At 44.6% G+C, this 20072-nt stretch overlaps 1 protein-coding gene across 4 annotated transcripts in view; it reads left to right on the forward strand.

Annotated features, from left to right (window-relative positions):
* Positions 1 to 3263: 3263 nt before the first annotated feature.
* Positions 3264 to 20072, forward strand: part of GLCCI1 (glucocorticoid induced 1) — a 183147-nt gene continuing 166338 nt past the window's right edge. The window contains exon 1 of one of the 4 annotated variants that reach the window (XM_030200993.1): positions 3264 to 3988. In XM_030200993.1, coding sequence (XP_030056853.1) covers positions 3604 to 3988 — 385 coding nt within the window. In that variant the 5' untranslated portion in view covers positions 3264 to 3603. The remainder of the gene's footprint in view (positions 3989 to 20072) is intronic. The other 3 variants (XM_030200984.1, XM_030201012.1, XM_030201003.1) reach the window with 3 other exon arrangements.

The following is a 20072-nucleotide window of genomic DNA, read 5'->3' on the forward strand; positions in this document are numbered from 1 at the left end:
GGCTCCTCAGCCTCTGGCATCTGTGGTGACCACAATCCAATCTGGTGGATCCAAAGGAACCCCCCCCCCCCCCTTTAACAGGTGGTGTGGGACTGACTACCACTGACTGAAGCGACACCACCAGGGAGAACTGAACCTCAAACCAGTGAGTCTGGGAGAGTACGGCCTGATACAGAAGCCACTTGTGGGCCCTCATCCACGGAGGAACCTCCAGGATCACTGCCATGGACCCAAGAAACTGCAGATAGTCCCAAGCCCTTGGAGTTCAGAACACACAGAAGACTTAGAGCTGGGACCAAAGCTTGTACACTTGGGCCTGTGGAAGGAAAACTGACCCAAAGCAAGTATCAAATGGAACTCCCAAATACTCGAGACTCTGACTTGGTCCCAAGTGACTCTTGGTAAAATTTACCACCTAGCCAATGCCTTGAGGGAAAAAAACGTACGCAACCCATTTCCCTCCAGGCCTCCTGCTCCAAACCCACCTGAATCAGCCAAACATTGAGATATGAATGGAATCTGATCTCTTCTTGTGAAGGAACTCCACAACCACAACCATTATCTTGGTAACGGTTTAAGCGGCTGTGACCAGGCCAAACAGGAACAATCTAAACAGAAAGGGTTCCCCTAGGACACAAAACTGCAGATAACACTTGTGAGTGTCATGAATGGAAATATGCACCCAAAACATTGAGAGAGCCAGAAACTCTTTGGGACACACTACTGCTATCACTCTTATGGAAATACAGGACCTTCAAGGAAGAATTGAACGCCTTCTAGAATCCAGAACTGGCCGACAATAGATTGAATAACATCCTCTTCTGCACTCCTCTGGCGGCACTGACTCGACTACTCTGACCAAGTAGGTAATTCAAGGTCTCACTTACCACAAAGTGCTTGGGTCCTGCCCTGCAGGGGAACACCATAAAGACATCTGAAATGGGTTCTGCAAACTCAAGTGCACAGCCTAGTTGAGCTATCTCCAAGACCCTTTGATCAGAGATAATGAAGGACAACTCCAGGTGAAACAGGGAAAGCCTCTCTCTTACTGGGTCCACCACTGAGGAGGCCTGCTGAATCTCACTGGGGCCACTTTGGTAGGGTTGCTGGAGGAAGAGGAGGCTGAACCTCATGGCCCTCTTGCCCTCCAAAAGGATTGGCTTTTCTGTGACCCCCCCCCCCCCCCAAGAAAAGAATGGAAGAGATGGGGATGACACCAACCTGTAGGCCAAACCTGCCGAGTGGATACTCTAGAGAAGTGCACCCTGTCCTCCAAGACTCACGTACTTAATGATCAGTTCCAGGTCCTCACCAAAGAATAGACTCTTACGGATGTTTGCTCAGGCGCACCTTATAGGTGACATCAGCTGACCAATATCTAAGCCACTGCCATCTATAAGTTACCATTTGGGAGTGGAGGAGTGGCCTAGTGGTTAGAGCACTAGTCTTGCAATCCAGAGGTGGCCAGTTCAAATCCCACCACTACTCCTTGTGATCTTGGGCAAGTCACTCAACCCTCCATTGCCTCAGGTACAAACTTAGATTGTGAGCCCTCCTGGGACAGAGAAATATCCAGAGTACCTGAATGTAACTCACCTTGAGCTGCTACTGAAAAAGGTGTGAGCAAAGTCTAAATAAATAAATACTTAAGGCAAGTGAGCATGAAATCTAATGAACAGATGCAAATGAGGTCATACCAGACATTTGCCACAAAAAACTGCCCTACTCCAGAAGAGCTGCTTAAGAAGTTACTCAATCTTATGGCCATGGTCCTCCTTAACAGCTGTACCACCTCCACCTGGTGGTCTTTTTGGTGATTGCCTTCTCCAGGGCATATGTCTTAGGGATCCTGACCTGTTCCAGATCATCCCAATGGCGGTGATAAAGAGGGGCATAATCGAAAGGGACGCCCAAGTTTTGCTGAGGACATCCTCGCAAAACACCCCGATGGAAGGGCGGGGAAACCCGTATTATCGAAACAAGATGGATGTCCATCTTTCGTTTCAATAATATGGTTGGGGACGCCCATATCTTGAAATTTAGGTCATCCTTAGGGATGGCTGTCCCTAGACTTGGTAATTTCTGATTTTCGGCGATAATGGAAACCAAGGATGCCCATTTCAGAAATGACCAAATGCAAGCCCTTTGGTTGTGGGAGGAGCCAGCATTCATAGTGCACTAGTCCCCCTGACATGCCAGGACACCAACCGGGCACCCTAGGGGGCACTGCAGTGGACTTCATAAATTGCTCCCAGGTACAAAGCTCCCTTACCTTGTGTGCTGAGCCCCCCAGAACCCACAACTGTACACCACTACCATAGCCCTTATGGGTGAAGAGGGGCATCTAGATGTGAGCACAGTGGGTTTGTGGGGCTCACATTTACCACCACAAGTGTAACAGGTGCAGGTGGGCGGGCCTGGGTTCGTCTACCTGAAGTGCACTGTACCCACTAAAACTGCTCCAGGGACCTGCATACTGCTGCAAATAACAAAGGCTACACCAGACTAACCATAGGAGCCGGCTCAGTGGGTGCTTGAGCACCCTCAACATTGAGAAAAGACGCCTTGTATGTGTCCAGGATGGTGCTTTTTTACATTGAGTTTTGCACCCCCAATAATTCTGAAAAGTTGGCTCCTATAAGATTAACCCCTTTGAAACTTTACAAACGTCCATAGCAACCCTTAGCAATGGCTAGTAATCATACATCGCCTGATCATACTTAGACTATTGGACAGGTACAATTTCGCCAACTATAACTGTTTTTAACTTAAAGTTCACAGAGTCCCCCTAGGCCGTTGCCTCCCATGTGTTAAAAAGAGGTCAGGCAAAAACATTTGCCCCTTTGAAGAGTCCAAGTCACCAATCCCAATTTTTTTTTCCATAGACAATAACGATATCATCGGTGATCATGGTAAAATTGCCTCCCCCGAAAGAAAAATTCAACATGAGGAAGACAGATTTCCCAACCCTAGTGATAACAACATTTGTACACAAGTCGACTCCACTGCCCACGCGCGCGGCTCACCCGTACACATGCCATTGCCAACCACCTTCCATCCTCAGTCAGCTCCTTTCCTCCTCCTAACTTTCTAAGTGCCATCCAATCAGCAGCCTCCCCTTCAGTCCTCCTAGCGACCCTTGGTGAAGCGACCGTCTCGTCCAAGGGCCAACCTCCTTGCTCTTGTCCGTCACTGCATCGCAGCCAATTGGTTCTTTTTCTTTCAGTAGGTTGCGGGCGAGGGCGCTGCGGACGTCTCGTATGCCCGCCCCCTTCCTGCCCCCGGCTGACTGTGGGCAGCGCCGGCTCGGGTTTTTTGGGAGTTTGCCGTTGGGTGCTCGCGCGCGTGGAACAGCGTTTGCGCTCGCGACTGATGTAGCTGCTATGCCAACGTGCGCGTGCCCGTTTCACCGCTTGGTTCTTCCTGAATAGCGGCGGACTCTGTGTCCCCCCCTTGCACTCTTTCACCTACCCGGTTGGACCATGTAGAAGCGGCGGCGGAGGAAGGGCGGTCAAGGCGTGGGAGTAGTGTTGAGTGTTGCAGCCGCCGCTAGTCCCGAGCAGTGTTCGCTGGTGTTTTTTCGGAAGTGCGGACGAGGAGCTCATGTCCTCTTCGCACCACCCGCAGAGGCTGAGGCGCGGCGCCGGCTCTCCCACGGCTCCCGGGGGCGCCACCGTTGTCTCTGCGGGCGTGGGGGGCGCGGGCTCCGGCGGTGGCGGCCGCTTACTACAGCCCATCCGAGCCACAGTCCCTTACCAGCTGCTGCGTGGCAGCCAGCAGAGCCCGACCCGATGCGCGTCCACCTCCGTGGGCAGCAACACGGGCCGCTGTTCCAGCCCGCCCAGCCCGACCCCGCCGCTCACTCTCCCTGGGGGAGCAGAGTCGCTGAGCAGAGGACAGCCATGCCGAGCACGCCGTTCTCCTCCGGACAGCTGCAGGAGGAGCTGTTCACCCGAAAGCCGGAGCCCCAGCTCCCCAGGGTGCAGAGGTAAGAGGAGGGGACCTAGGGAGAATGGAACACACACAAAAACTAATTGTATTACGCTAACTATTAAAGCAACAAATGCACCTGAGAAAAGAACGTTTGCTCTCTTAAACGTGGGCGACTGGAGTTTTGCGTCTCCTTTTAATCTGTGGTGGGCGTTTGCTAGCTTGGGTGAGTTCTAAGGTTGACATTTATTTGTACAACTAAATAATTGTTTCTTGTATTTGCCCTTGGAACCATGTTTTTAAAATGTTGTTAAACTATTTCGTCTTGGCTGTCGGATGTATTTTTTATTTTGTGTGTGTTTAAATTGAGGTTTGTTTTGCTTGTTAGTGGTAGGGATTTCTGATCTGTCACGGGATGTGGAATGTCCCTCTTCTCTGGACGGGGTTGCGTACATATGTGTCTGTCTCAGGTACATTGCTATAAATCTGAGTGGCTTTTTTTTTTTTTTTGGCGAGTTTGAGTAGAAAGAGTTGTTTAAAGTTGCCCGGAACTTGAGAAACAGCTCATTATGTCAGTAAGCGAATTTGGAACCAGATACGTTGATTGAATTAATGACCTGTGGTGACTTCAGTAATTCAGATTATTAATGATAGGTGTATTTGAATGCACAGAGTGACTATTTTAATTTTAGGAACAGTTTAAAAAAGGATAGGATATCACTTGGTAAAACTTTAAAGTGTATACATAAAGCTAAATTCTTTTGTTCTGCACTGTATTAGAGACGCATTCTGCAATAATCTGAAACATCATGGCGATGCTCCCTTAAGGGATGCAAGATTTATGGATAGTCGGAGTTATATGTAGATGTAATAACCTATCTTAGTTCAAGTATAGAGCTCATGAAATGGGTAAATGTGCTTGCCCAGAAACTAATTTGGAGCATAGTGTGTCTGCGTTCCAGTATTCTCAGTTGCAGGGTGAGATACAGTTGGTTATTTAAACACACTTAATAATCCTGTTTTTCCGCTCGCCAGTTTTCTTTAATTTTCCTTTTTTTTTTGTTTGCTCTCATCTGTACAATGAGGAGCACCTCTGTGTAAAGTCATCTTGTTGACTAACTTGGGTAGGTTGATGAGAAATTTTGGATGGAGAGTAGACTGTAATTGTTAACATTTCTATCGGACTCGAGCAATAGAAACACTGCTAGTTCAGCTGCGTATGGGTTGTAGAAAGGTGCATCTATTTTTATGATGGCTGTAATAAATGGTATGAACTTTGATTTTAGCAAGTACCGTTTTATTAACTTAATGTAGGTTGCTCATGTTTAACATTGGTTATTGTATTTCATTTTTTATTTTAATTTTGTTATTGAGCTAATGGGTTATTATTCACACTCAACTCACCTAGATGAAAGAAAAATATCTTTAAAATTTTAGTACATTTGAAGATTTTGTCCCCCCCCAACAAGGCTGCTGCAGAAACTGACATCCTACAGCAGATTCTGAATGAATGAAAGCAACGTGATTGCCCTAATAATGACTATAATCTCCCATCTATGGCTGGATTTTAAAGCTGGGGAAACCATTTTCTTGTAGATTGGTATTAAAGGCATTCTTACATAGTGTTGCATACTGGACGTTAAATGACATTTTTTAATTTTACCTGGAGGCGTTCAGGTTCAGTATCTTTGTTTTTAATGAGCATATAGTATTTATACAGTATAGATATTTATGTAGTTTGGTGTGTGTAAATTGAGTATAGCTCATTCAGCTATTTTAGAACATAATATAGTATACTGTAGTACACAAACTGCTGTAAACATTGAATATTTGTTTGAACACAGTTATTTTTTTTAATTATTTTTTTGTACTAGCATAGTTATAATCGTACAGCATACTGAGTAAAGTCATATTAGGTGTGATGGCAGAACTGTTCCATATTCCCCATGTAAAATTTTTGTTTAGTTTGCACCTTTGAACATTTTTTAATTTATCCTTTAATTTTATAATTTATGATGATATGGCTTCTATGAGTATAGTTTTGGGAAAGATGTATTTACTTTTTTTTTATTTTAGAGATATGTTTGAGCTTGTCTTAAACATTTAATGGTATGTTCATTAGGTTTAAAAAGCATAATCCCCTCCCCCATTAACTATCAGGCTCTGTATTTTTGCTGCTGTGAGTATAAAATAAGAGTATCTGGTTTTTCTTGCTTTTTAAAAAATAGAAAACTGCTCTGTAGTAATTTTGATTTCAGGTCTGTTTATGAAATGTTATTCTAGTGGGGCTGTGAGTTTTTTTTTTTTCTTTCTCCTTTCCCCTCCCTGCTTATAAGGCAAACCTACATTTCCCCTCCCTCCTTCTCTCTAGGGTTTTGCATCCTTCAGGTCAAGGCTGCTGCAGACACTGACATCACCACTTAGCAAAGCCTCTGCATGAATGAAAACAAAGCACTCCATGTCTGGCTTCTCTAGTTTTGCATTTCTTACGATGCACATTGATATGATCGGTAATAGGAGTTTTACCTTTGTCCGTTCCACTTTTTTGTTGTTTACATTTTTAAAAACTGTGCACATCTGATAAAAGAAAAGCCAAATTCTTCTTGTAGTAGGCGCTGTATAGTAAGGAATGCATATGCTTAGAATGCATACAAAGAGTGTTTGCAAATATGTCATGATTTATAGTAGTGCGTGTAGTCTTGAACAGCTGCATATGGCATAATGTAAGCCACATTGAGCCTGCAAAAAGGTGGGAAAATGTGGGATACAAATGCAACAAATAATAATAATAACTGAGAATTTAAGGAAAAAATAGGGGCAGGAAGACACAGAATAATGATGTGACTTTTGTACGTATTCTGGGATCCTGGGAGATTACTTTCCTGAATGTGTACGTTTTATAGTTCAGTTGGGTGAGAATTGTACTAAATGAATGAGTGTTGAGAAATTTGATGCAGAAAGTGATTGATAGACAATGTGCTGTCCAAAAAAGGCAGCGAATGTTTTTCTCCTTTACAGCATTGCTTTCATATAGCTGCAATAAGCTTTTTAGACCAGATTGAATAAAGATTGGTTAATTTAGGTTCATGCAAGGACTACAGTTTGATAATTTTAATTATTGGTGTCATGTTTTATTCAGAATAGTGCGTCTCTTAAAATATTATTTCAATATGTGTAAAATCTTATTTTTGATTTAACATTTGATCTATCAGCTAATTCTATATTGACCTTCAGATGACCCTTAACTATTTTAGTGATGCCGATACTTGTCTACCTTGTAAATTGTGACCTAGTTCTTATTTTTGTGTCCTTGGTGTATGGTCCATTTTAGATATTTTTCTCAGATGTGAACATGTAGCCGAACACACACTGTTCTGCCTTTTCATGGAGATGATAAGCATGCAGCTTAGAGTATAGAACATCACTATGATACAACTCAGAACTCTTCAACCAAAATCTTCTTTAGTGCAGTAGCCAAGCAAGGAAAAATAACTTACAGTTCAGATGTGCTGGACAAGAGTTTTTGCCTTGCAAACTAGGAGTCTGTTCACCAGCTCTCTCTTAAGCAAAAGAGAAGTTGAGAGATTGTAGCAACACACTGAATAGTAATGCTGTGTATACTTTTACACTGGTAAAATCTTGATAGTGTCATGGTAGCTAGAAGGAGGATGTACAGCAAAATACAGCATATGCAGTTTCAGTTCACAGAGGGAATACGCTGCAGACTAACTCTTACAGACCCGATGGGGAGGGAAGGGGGAAGCAATTAGCCTAGCATGCACAGAAACAAGGCAAGCCATTAGGAAGAATCCCATAAGACACAGGGAGCAGGACATGTGCTCTGAAAGAGCCTATTACAGGGGACTACAGGATTGCAGGGATTTTGTAGTTTCATGGGCACGACCCAATTCCCTTCCTCCATGCAAATAGGGGTAAATGCTCCCCTCCTGGTATCGGTAAATACCACTGTTTACCAAACTATCAACATTAAAAGCTTGCAAAGCCATTAATAAAGCTGAATCTTGAAGGCTGACAACTTCTTACTTGTCTCAAGTTCTCTGTCGTTCAGGTGATTTCTCTCTTACAGAGTTGAAACGAAAGACAGGCAACACAAACAACAAACAATATAAAAGAGAAAAAGTCTCTGGCGTGACAGCGGCCCAAGGAGTTTGTCGCTTCTTGGTGTATGCAGATCACTGGCTCAGTGATGGCTCTGGTGAAGGAGTCTGGTGTCGAAATTCCCAGGTGGTGCTGCTATTGATCTGCAGTTCTACATCTGTGATGGCACTTTGATAGGTGTCTGATCTTTCCTCAGCTGGTTGATAAACTGAATGGCAAGAATGGCCATCTCTGGATAGATGTCTGAGTCAGGGTCTATAAGCCCAAAGGCGTTCTGTATAGCTGGAGATGTGTAGTCAGATTTTAGAAGAAAATCTGGTCCTGATACCCTCGTGGTTTTTATTAGATGGGACACTAGTACAGCTCTGGTGGCACATTCTGCTGGATTTTGGTTAGTTTGCACTGTTCTGGTTGTACTGACTTCCGTATATGCTCAATTCTGTTGCTGAGCCCAGGACTTTACTGTTTGTGTAAAAATTGACTTCCTTAAATGGTGACTGGAGCCATAAATCCCAGTGGATTGTACAGGCTATTGATTTTGGATAAGATACATCTGCATGTATATGGTTTATCTTGAGTGGAGACTTAAAAGGTAAAAACGCCTCTTTAGATCCCAATGTAATCCAAGGCTTCTCTGAAATGGAGGGCTGTCTACTCTTGGATCTAAATCCTTTAAATTATTGGCACGATCCACTGCAGGAAATACTCTCATAACTTTTGGACATTTTAGTTTTTAATGCTGATCCTGTGCCTAACTTTTGGACATACGCTTGCTAAAACCTTGTGTAAATGCTGTTCTGTAAGGACAATCAAAGCCATATTATCACATGTGGGTGATGTCCGTGTCGCCAGGTGTGGAATATTTGATAGCGTGTTACAGCGTTAAAACAGCATGTGCAGGTATGGGTGGGGTGGGGAAACTTGGGCTGTTTTGTATTTTTGGAGGTATTGATACAGGAACTCATATGATTAGACTCAGTGATGTTTCTTCCTTATACTGCTAATGAATTTTCCTTATTTATTGGTACTTTGAAATTTCAGTAAAAATACTTTGAAATAAAACAGCATGCGCAGCGTTCCCACTGCACATATGCAAGTGCCTTCTCGCTTGCCACGAGAGCGCAGGACCTGCAGTTTCCTTCCATCTGCCGTGAGGAGATGATGTGTTTTTTCGCAGCTCCCTCGCTGCATCTGGTGTGGTTGCTTTTCAGTGTGGTTAGGCAGTATTTTGTAATTCTGCATGCAACTCAGAATGCTCCTGACATGCTCACAGCCATGCCTTCTTTTGAGATACATGACATGGGAGTTAGGCATTATGCTTATAGAATAGTGCGCATGTAGATGTCAACTGGCTTTCATTAAAATTTGCACACACATCGATAATCGGTGGTTAGTACCCAATTATTGATGGTTCACAGCTCATTATCCAATTTATTTGTGTGCGCATCTCAGAAGCGTGCCCAAAGTTGAGCTAAACTTTGGGCGCCTTATATAGAATCTGGGGGATGTTGCCTTCCAGGATCCCAATTCCAAATTTTAGTGAAGAGGTTGTCAAAAGTCATCAGGCTTCTTGACCACGAATAATGCTGTTCATCGATGTGGATGCAACATATATCTTCAGGCAGTGGAGGAAAAATATTTTAAAAACCTAGGCTCAATCCAAAAATTGTAGCAGCCAGGGAAAGGGTTTTTTAAATTTAATTTTTGTTCTCATTTTCTTTGGTGTTTGTTTTGTCTTTTAATCTCTTTCAGCTTCTTTCATTCATTTTAGTATTTCATTCATTTCAGTATTTATGTACCACTTAGACCTAAATGGTTTACAGTTTCATTTTACAGGTACTGGGTCTGTCCCTTGTGGGCTCACAATCTAAGTAGTACATTGTACTACTGTTGTACCTGGGGCAGTGGAGGGTTAAGTGACTTGCCCAGGATCACAAGGAGCTGCAGAGAGAATTGAACCTGGTTCCCCAGGATCTCAACCTAATGCTGACCATCAGGCAGCAGTGGGAATTGAACCCAGGTCCACAACCTACTGCACTAACCACTCCTCCACTCCTTTTCCACTCCACAGCTTCTTGATACTGTTATCCCCCTTTCAGCTTTTTCTCCTCCTATGGTATCCAGGCATGCTGGTGATGGTGGCAGCAGTTGCATATGTGCTTAGACAACTAACAGCAGCCATGACTACCTCCTTGTCTTATCAAGTTGCAGTGGGGGTATATTTTCCTAATCGAGTACATTTACGAAATTTTAGATGCCTGAGAAGTCAGGTTTTCAGCATTTTTCTAGTCTATTTATATGTATGACCCTGGGCAAATTAAAAGGACCTGTATGGCATGGGGAATGTAGGTGATACAAGCTGGGACTCAAGTAATGACATAATCTTCCCTTACAGTTAGATGCATAGCAAGGGAGAAACATCTAGAGATAGGTATGGTTGCACAGATGGTGTCAGTTTTTGGTTTCTTGTTCCGTGGTGTGGTATTTGAAGATGGTATTAGATATGAGCACCCAGAAATTTTTCATGTTTTAGAATTTTTTTCATTTCCAATGAATTTCATTACTAGTGTGCTCTCTTTGCACATAGTACATGCTCTTTCCTCCCTAGGGTGCATGCGTGAACCGTTGTACATGCTCACTCTTAAGTAGGCACTTTTACTGATGGATGACTTTTATGTCAAACAACCCATTCCCTAGAAAGGATGCTGAGAGAATATATCTTTTAAATCTTTATTTGTGAGATAGCTTTGCCCATAAACTTTTCAACCTAGTGTGAAGGGTTTAAACCACATTCATCAAAGCCACAAGTAAGCAGATGACATGACCAAAATGAAGTTTTGTGAATAAAGTTTTGGGTTAGCAGATACATGTACTGAAGGTAGCAAAGTAGAGGTAATTAATAACAGATATGGAGACTTAAAAGACAATGATTTGGGAAAAGCAAAGAGGCTGCTCGTGTAGTATTGGGGATATTGCAATTTCTGGATTCACATTGCAGGGTAGAGGGATATGGACAGTATATTCCATCCTGAGAATGAAAGCCATGCATTGTCTATTAGGCATAATGAGGGGAGCTGGGATTTCAGAGTGAAAAAAAGAACAGAAAGGAAATTTAGAGGGCGAGATAGAACATGTTGAGAAGTTATGTGCAGAATACTACTACTACTACTAATCATTTCTATAGCGCTACTAGACGTACGCAGCGCTGTACACATTATATACTCATAGTCTTGGTCATTGATCTTGATCACTATGTTGAAAGAAAACTGTCAATGAATTATAGTTAAGGAATCAGGACTATTGTACACACTATGAAGTAAACTTTTCAGAAAATGCAGGATAGTATTTTAAAGGGAAGCCAAAATTCTGTATGGTCATAGCAAAAAAAAAAAATCAGTGAGGTACAAAGTGAACAAGGGGTATTGGGTCTGATACCGTATAGGGTTAAAAAAAAAACTTTTTCACAAGAGGAGAAAGTAGATATGGACACGATAAAGTCGTTCAAAGGTTAGCATCGGAGAAGTGCTAATAATAGGAACTTAAATATACTGGATACATATTAAAATGTCCTAGCTGTAGAATCAACTTGAAGTAGAGGTATACTACCCTTGCATGAAAAGAGTGACCTGCTGCTAAGAGCAACTGGCAGAGAGAAAAGGAAACTAAAGGGATCCTTTTACTAAGCTGCAGTAAAAATGACCGTAGCTCACAAGAAAGACCTGCATAAGGGTGTGCGGAGGCCATTTTATTTTACTGCAGCTCTAAAAATGCCTTTATTTTAATTTTTTTGTATGTTAATGGCCAAAATTTACTTTGTGAGCACCTACTGCCCCCCATTACTGCATGCTAACTGGTCTACTCATGACATATCCCCTCAAAAAATACAATTAAGGATTTTTTTAGTATGTTAACGTGTGTAGATTTCAGTCTTACCACAGGACGTCTGAGCACATCCCATGGTATTCTATCATTTGCTGTGTTAACGCCTAACACAGCTTAGTAAAAGGGCTCCTAAGATTCCTTCACCAACTTACCTTGTGACCTTGGGCAAGTCATCTGTTGCCTCAGTTATTCAATTAGGTTATAGACTTTGATGCATAGATTTTTTTTTATATATACCTGGATAATGATGTGAACTGCCTTGAGCATCATTTTGAAAAGGCTGGCTGAAAAAAGAAGTGTGTTTTTCAAGCTGAGTTCATTATTAGGAGGCAAGGCTGGATCAAACATTGAAAAATTAACAGTGTAGTTGAAATAAGAATTGAGATTCAACCTGCGATGAGTTCTGTATAATACATCCTTATTAAAACTTATTAAAGCATCCCAAACTTCAGAAGCTTTAGGAAATAAGCGAGGCTGGAAAGATCCTGGGTTCCTAAAATTTGGTGCTTGCTGGTGCCATGGCCACATTGTGCCAAAGAGTACAGGGAAGAGATAGGAAGAGAAGAGTGAGTAAAATGAACATTGTGTGATTTAGGCTGTTTTATTTCAGTTTCGTGTTCGCTGGCTCAGGCTTCTATATCAGGGAGATCCTTTAAGCCGTGTTCCTTTTATGGCCCTAAAAGAGCTGGTGCTTCAGATTCCTCGAGCCAGACCTGCCCAGTGAGGGTGCGCAGGGCCCCTTGGTGGTTCAGGTGGGGCACAGGCTGTCTCTCTTCCCCACAAATGGGCCCGCATCACCTTAGATCAATAGTTCTGGAGGTGGTTGAGAAGGGTTACTCTTTGGAGCTCACCTGCACTGTCCCTGATGCCTTTGCGATTTCCCCATGTGGATTGGCTCTAAAGAGGCAGGCTGTTGCTGTTACTTTGTAGCATGTACACATGCTGGGAGACTTGGAACCTGTTCTGCCTACAGAGTGTGATCTGGGATGGTGTTCCATTTATTAAGTGGTCCCAAAGAAGGGTTGCTCCTTTTGACCCATGCTAGATCTAAAGGGAGTGAATGTTTGTCTGTGGCTCTAGCATTTTCACATGGAAACCGTCCGATCTGTGATTGCCGCAGCTCGTCTGGGTGAGTTCTTGACGCTCCTGAAACTTCATATGATAGGCTTCCATAAGAATCTTCAATTTTGGGTGCTGGGGCACCACTTCAGTTCTGGCCCTTTACCTTTTGGTTTGTCTACAGCTTCCTGTACCTTTTCCATGATAATGGTGGTAGCTGCATTTGGATTCATCCCTATCTGGAGGCCCTGAGTTGGGTCGTGAATCGGGTTGAGTCATCTGGTTCCCTTTCAGGTCCTGGAGTACCTGGGGGTATGATTCAGAACTGCTTGGGGAATGGTATTTTTCTTGGAGGACTGAGCAGAAAAGCTTTGGGCACAGAAGTGTAAGTTGTGCAAGTTGTCAACCCCCAAGGTATGAGACTACCTGTAGCTCTTGGGGTACATGCCTGCAATTCTGGAAGTGATGCCTTAAGCGAGGGCGCATATGTGGTCTCTGCAGTGGCACTGTTGTCCTAATGGACCCCTGTTTCGCAAAACTTGCCTCTCTTCCAAGGGAAGATTCTCTCTGGACTGGTAGGATAGTCCTGTTCATCTCTTCAGGGGGGTGCCACTAGAACCCCTGGAGTGGGTGTTTGTCACCATGGATGCGAGTGTGGGGAGCTCAGTCTGAAATCCGTGGCTCAGGGAACCTGGTTAATCCAGGAGGTGGCCTGGTCCATCAATCGCATGGAGACTTGGGTGGTCCACCTGACCCTGGAATTCGTGCCTCTCCTTTGTGGCAAGGCAGAGTGATGTCAGACAGTGCCACTATAGTGGCCTATGTCAACAAGTAGCGAGACACCAGGAGTTAGGCAGTGGCCCTGGAAGCAGCATATCTCTGTCATTGAAACCACTTTGATTTGTCTGCAACTAGACAGTATCGTAAATCAATAAATGATTTACAGGCCCTGTCAGCAGTTCACATTGCAGGCAAAGACAACGTGCAGGTGGACTTTCTCAGCCGTTCTCGCCTTAACCTGGGGGAATGGTAGCTGGGGCCAAGGGCCTTTCAGCTCATTCTGAATTGGTGGGGCCCTTTGTTGTTTGGCTTTGGAAGCTATCAGATCAGTTTGAAAGCAGACCATTTCTTCAGTCGATGGAGGGAGTTGGCTAATGATCTGGCTCTTGCTTTTCTCTGGCAGTGGCTTTTATGCTGCTCAGCTCTTGGAAATCTTTCATCTCCCTGGCTTATGTCTGGGTTTGGGGAGTTTTGAGACCTTGTGTGCGGTACAGTTGCTGTCCCCTTGGAAGGATAAGATCCCTGATATTCTGGGGTTTTTGCATCAGGGCCTAACACTGGTCTCTCTGAAAGCTCAAGTGGCTGCCCTCCCCAGTTTTGGGGGCAAAGTACAGGGTCTCTCCCTGGTTTTGCACAGGGAGGTGGCCCAGTTTTTTTTACAAGGGGTAGTGTACATGCACCCTCCACTGCATCCTCCTTTTCCTTCATGGGACCTGAATTTGGTCCTCTGAATGCTTGTTGAGGTTTTGAACAGCAGGACACAGATCACACCTTTGAATCATTGTGGGTTGAAATTCCATGTATAAAAGGGAAAAGGACGGTGATAGGAGTGTACAACGTCCGCCTCGCCAGGATGAGCAGGTAGACGCAGAAATGATAAAAGAAATCAGAGACGCAAACAAAATGGGCAATGTGATAATAATGGGTGACTTCAATTATCCAAATATAGACCGGGTAAATGTAACGTCGGGACACGCTAGAGAGGTACAATTCCTTGATGAAATCAAGGACAGCTTTATGGAGCAACTGGTGCAGGAGCCGACGAGAGAAGGAAAAATTCTAGACTTGGTCCTTAGTGGAGCGCATGATCTGGTGAGGGACGTTATGGTACTGGGGCTGCTTGATAACAGTGATCATAATATGATCAGTTTTGATATCAACCTTGAAGTAACTAAAACTCTAATGTATTTGACTTCCTGTTAAAGTTTAAAAGGAGACTATGATAAAATGAGAAGAACGATTAAAAAAAAACTTAGGGGGGGCAACTGAGAGGGTAAAAACTGTACAACAGGCATGGACGCTGTTCAAAAATACCATCCTGGAGGCCCAGGCCAAACATATTCCGCGAATTAGAAAAGAAAGACGGAAGTCCAAAAGACAGCCGGCGTGGTTGAAAAGTGAGGTGAAGGAAGCTATTAGGGCTAAAAGAAACGCCTTCAGAAAATGGAAGAAGGAACCGTCTGAAAATAACAAGAAGCAGCATAAGGAGTGTCAAAGCAAATACAAGGCGCAGGTAAAGAAGACCAAGAGGGATTACGAAAGAAAGATAGCATTAGAGGCAAAAAAACATAGCAAATGTTTTTTCAGTATATTGGAAGCAGGCAAAAGAATCGGTTGGGCCGCTGGATGACCGAGGGGTAAAAGGGGCAATCAAGGAAGATAAAGACGTTGCGGAGAGATTGAATGAATTCTTTGCTTCGGTCTTCACCGAGGAAGATTTGGGTGGGATACTCGTGTCGGAAATGGTATTTCAAGCGGATGAGTCGGAGAAAGTTACTGACTTCACGGTACACCTGGAGGACGTAATGGGGCAGTTCAGCAAACTGAAGAGTAGCAAATCTCCTGGACCGGATGGTATTCATCCTAGAGTACTGATAGAACTGAAAAATGAGCTTGCGAAGCTACTGTTAGTGATATGCAATTTATCCTTAAAATCGAGCGTGGTACCGGAAGATTGGAGGGTGGCCAATGTAACGCCAATTTGTAAAAAAAGGTTCCAGGGGAGATCCGGGAAATTATAGACCGGTGAGTCTGACGTCGGTGCCGGGGAAAATGGTAGAGGCTATTATCAAAAACAAAATTACAGAGCACATCCGAGGACATGGATTACTGAGACCACGGCTTTTGTGTGGGGAAATCTTGCCTGACCAATTTACTTCAATTCTTTGAAGGAGTAAACAAACGTGGACAAAGGGGAGCCGGTTGATATTGTGTATCTGAATTTTCAAAAGGCGTTTGACATGGTACCTCATGAAAGGCTACAGAGGAAATTGGAGGGTCATGGGATAGGAGGAAATGTCCTATTGTGGATTAAAAACTGGTTGAAGGATAGGAAACAGAGAGTGGAGTTAAATGGGCAGTATTCACAATGGAGAAGGGTAGTTAGTGGGGTTCCTCAAGGGTCCGTTAACTCGCGACAGGATTGTGAAAAATTACAGAAGGACCTTACGAGACTGGGAGACTGGGCGGCTAAATGGCAGATGACGTTTAATGTGAGCAAGTGCAAGGTGATGCATATGGGGAAAAAAGAACTCGAATTATAGCTACGTCATGCAAGGTTCCACGTTAGGAGTTACGGACCGAGAAAGGGATCTGGGTGTCGTCGATAATACACTGAAACCTTCTGCTCAGTGTGCTGCTGCGACTAGGAAAGCGAATAGAATGTTGGGTATTATTAGGAAAGGTATGGAAAACAGGTGTGAGGATGTTATAATGCCGTTAAACTGTACAGCGCTGCGTAACCCTAGTAGCGCTTTAGAAATGTTAAGTAGTAGTAGTAGTCGTTGTATCGCTCCATGGTGCTACCGCACCTTGAGTATTGTGTTCAATTCTGGTCGCCGCATCTCAAGAAAGATATAGTAGAATTGGAAAAGGTGCAGCGAAGGGCGACTAAAATGATAGTGGGGATGGGACGACTTCCCTATGAAGAAAGACTAAGGAGGCTAGGGTTTTTCAGCTTGGAGAAGAGACAGCTGAGGGGAGACATGATAGAGGTATATAAAATAATGAGTGGAGTGGAACAGGTGGATGTGAAGCATCTGTTCACACTTTCCAAAAATACTAGGACTAGGGGGCATGCGATGAAACTACAGTGTAGTAAATTTAAAACAAATCGGAGACAATGTTTCTTCACTCAATGCATAATTAAACTCTGGAATTCGTTGCCGGAGAACATGGTGAAGGCGGTTAGCTTAGCAGAGTTTAAAAAAGGGTTAGACGGTTTCCTAAAGAACAAGTCCATAAACCACTCCTAAATGGACTTGGGAAAAATCCACAATTCCAGGAATAACATGTATAGAGTGTTTGTACGTTTGGGAAGCTTGCCAGGTGCCCTTGGCCTGGATTGGTTGCTGTCGTGGACAGGTTGCTGGACTTGATGGACCCTTGGTCTTTTCCCAGTGTGGCAATTCTTATGTACTTATGATGTCAGCCTCCATTAAGGACCTCATACTCAAGACCAGTTTTTCTAGTTGCAGTTACCTCAGCCTGGAGAGTCTCTGAGCTGCAGCCTCTGTCTTGCTGAGATCCATATTTTTCAGAGGACTTGTTCTCCTTTTGCACAATTTCTTCCTTTCTTTCCAAGGTGGTGTGCGTATTCCATGTGAAGCAGAAGATCTGTTTGCCTTCCTCTATAGCAGAAGTCTCTGATCCTGCATATTGGAGGTTCTCCGAGGACAAGCAGACCATAATAGTCTCACAACTGAGTGGCTCCAAGTCTGATCCATTTAGTTGGTATCGGAAGTGTTGGTCCTGATGGCTGTGACAACTACCTCTGATGCTGTTAGCATTCCAGCTTCAAGGAGGTCTCCCTCTGTCTCGATGTCGTTGATAGTTACCTGGACCACCCTGCATCAGACACGTCACTGAGGAGGTGTGGCGATTAAAACGTCATCCTTATTGGCTCCGAGGAACACTGATGTTCAACATTGGCTCAAGCCTAAAAAGCATAAGCATCAGTCCACTTCGAGGCATGATACCTGGAGCTCCTCCTCTCTTGTGGAGGTGCAGACACTGCAGTTGCCATGTAACGGGGACCCTGTTTCTGATTTGGTTCCGAGGAACACTGATGTTCGACATTAGCCTAAGCCTAAAAAGCATAAGCATCAGTCCACATTGAGGCACGATACTGGGAGTTCCTCCTCTCTTGTGGAGGTGCCGACATTGCAGTCGCCATGTAGCTGGGACCCTGCTTCTGATTTGGCAGTCTCCACACTGGCTCTGGACCAGTCTTTGTCTATGCCTGTCCTCTGATGGGTTCTGGGCCATGCTAAGGGAAGAACTGGAGGGCTTTCTGCAGCAGCACAGTGCTGTGATGTTGAGGGCACTTACGCCAGCCCTCCTTGGAGGCCTGTAAAGAAGCTACCGACACATTTACTTCAATGGAATTGGAGTCTGCCTTCCCATATGGTGACCCGCTTAACGTCAGGGAAGGAAGCTTCTCTAGAGTCGGGTGGGAGAGTCGTACCTCAGCACCCTTTGAGGCCTGGGCAATTTTCCAGTAGACCGAGGCAGGTACAGACTTGTTTCTCTCAGGGGAAAAGTACTTTTAAGTCTGAGACAGACCAATCGGGAATCTGAGGAGGAGCCAAATTACTTCTTGGGGGAGAAGTCCTTTGGCATACCTTTGAACATCTCTCCTCTACAGAAGAGAAGGAAGTCTCCTCCTGAAGCCCTCTTATTTACAGGTTTTGCTAAGGATATTGTGGCCGCTATCCCATTTAAGTTGGAGACCAAGGATGAGCCTAGGGCAGTGTTGTTGACCATCTTGGACTGTGACTCTCTGTCTAGGAAGGTGATCACTGTACCCCTTCATGCCATCCTTGGAGATACGCAGATGAACAATTGGGAGACTCCTCTCTCTGTGGGTGTGCCCAAGAAGGTCCATGTATCGTATTCAAAAGGCCCAGTTGCCCCACCGCTCCATTGTGATTGAATCCGCTCCCAAGAGAGCCAGGTGTTCAGGACTCGTGCCTTGGCTCAAGAGAGGTTTACTAGGCCTTGATGCTTATTTCCTGCATCCAGACCTACTAGCTCTACATGAGCATTTACTTTGAAGTCTGTGGTGCAAAGTGTGCAAGCCTTTGCAGATACTCTTCTACAGGAGCGGGCTACAGAGCTTTGACAGCTGGTTTCTAAGCAGGAGTGTTGGACATATCTAGCCAGGAGCACTTTTGATACTTTTGATGTTGCGTGTAGGGTCTCTGGTTTGGGGATGCGTAGACTCTCTCATGGCTGTGTCTCTCTGAGAAAAGGGTACATTTCTATGGATAACTGAATATTTTTTATACTCTGTGCTTTTGGTGGTTTAAAGGTTGGGGTTTAAAAGAGGTAGGTTTATTGATAAACACAGAATTTAAAAAAGCAACCTTAAACTAGTTTCCCTGTCCTTCCATAGCGTCCCACAGATCAATCCAGAGACTTGTGGGTTATGTCCCTCTACCAGCAGGTGGAGATAGAGAGAACCTCCAAGGTTTGCTATATGTGGATCTGTGTATCCATCTCAACCTCAGTATTCTCTCTATTTAGCAGGTGGAGGGACATTCCTATGCAGCTGTGGTTTGATCTTGCTCCTGGTGTCCTTTGGGCCTAGTCGAGCACAGACAGGTTGAATTGCAGCTTCTGGTGTACACCTGGTGGTGCCAGGTCCCTCCCGGTCTCCCCCTACCTTTCCTTTGTCGTCCCGGGGCTGTTTGATCGGGTATTTCCTTTCTCTCCTGTCTAGAAAAGAAAAAGAAGAAAAAAAGTTGGCGATTCTTTCAGTGCCTTTGTTTTTGATAATCAGATGGAGGACCTTGGCAGGGGTGCCAGGTGAGTCTCGAGGCAGGCGTTGGTGCCTTCTGAGGCGGCAAAGCGCTGCTTGTGGTGTGGGGGCCGGAGAGCAGCGTCGGGGGAGTGTGATTCCTGATGGCATCAGACCTCGGCATGTAGGCAGCGCGATGGGGATTCCCCTCAAGTGAGTGGTGAGTCAGAGGCACCAGGAGTAGGCTCATTAGCTTCCTCGGGGCCGCCAATGCAGTGAGCACCGTCGGATGCCATTTTTCTATTCAGGCACGCTCCGCGCACGTGGCACTCGAGAGTCAGGCTGCGGACCGCGCTTCTCCGGGTCTGGCTCCAATCGAGGGGGGCCTCGTGGAGGGAGCAGGGGAGTCCCTGACTGTTCTTGTTTTCAACGGAATTTGTTTTACTAATGCATAATGCATTTCTTTTAAAGAAATCAGGGGCTTCTCTTCAGCCGGCCTCGTCCGTGGCTCAGCAGAGTTCAGTCACTGGGGCTTCACAGGCTTTCCTGCCCAAACGTCCCC

Source organism: Microcaecilia unicolor, chromosome 1 (assembly GCF_901765095.1).
Source record: "Microcaecilia unicolor chromosome 1, aMicUni1.1, whole genome shotgun sequence".
Lineage (NCBI taxonomy): Eukaryota > Metazoa > Chordata > Amphibia > Gymnophiona > Siphonopidae > Microcaecilia > Microcaecilia unicolor.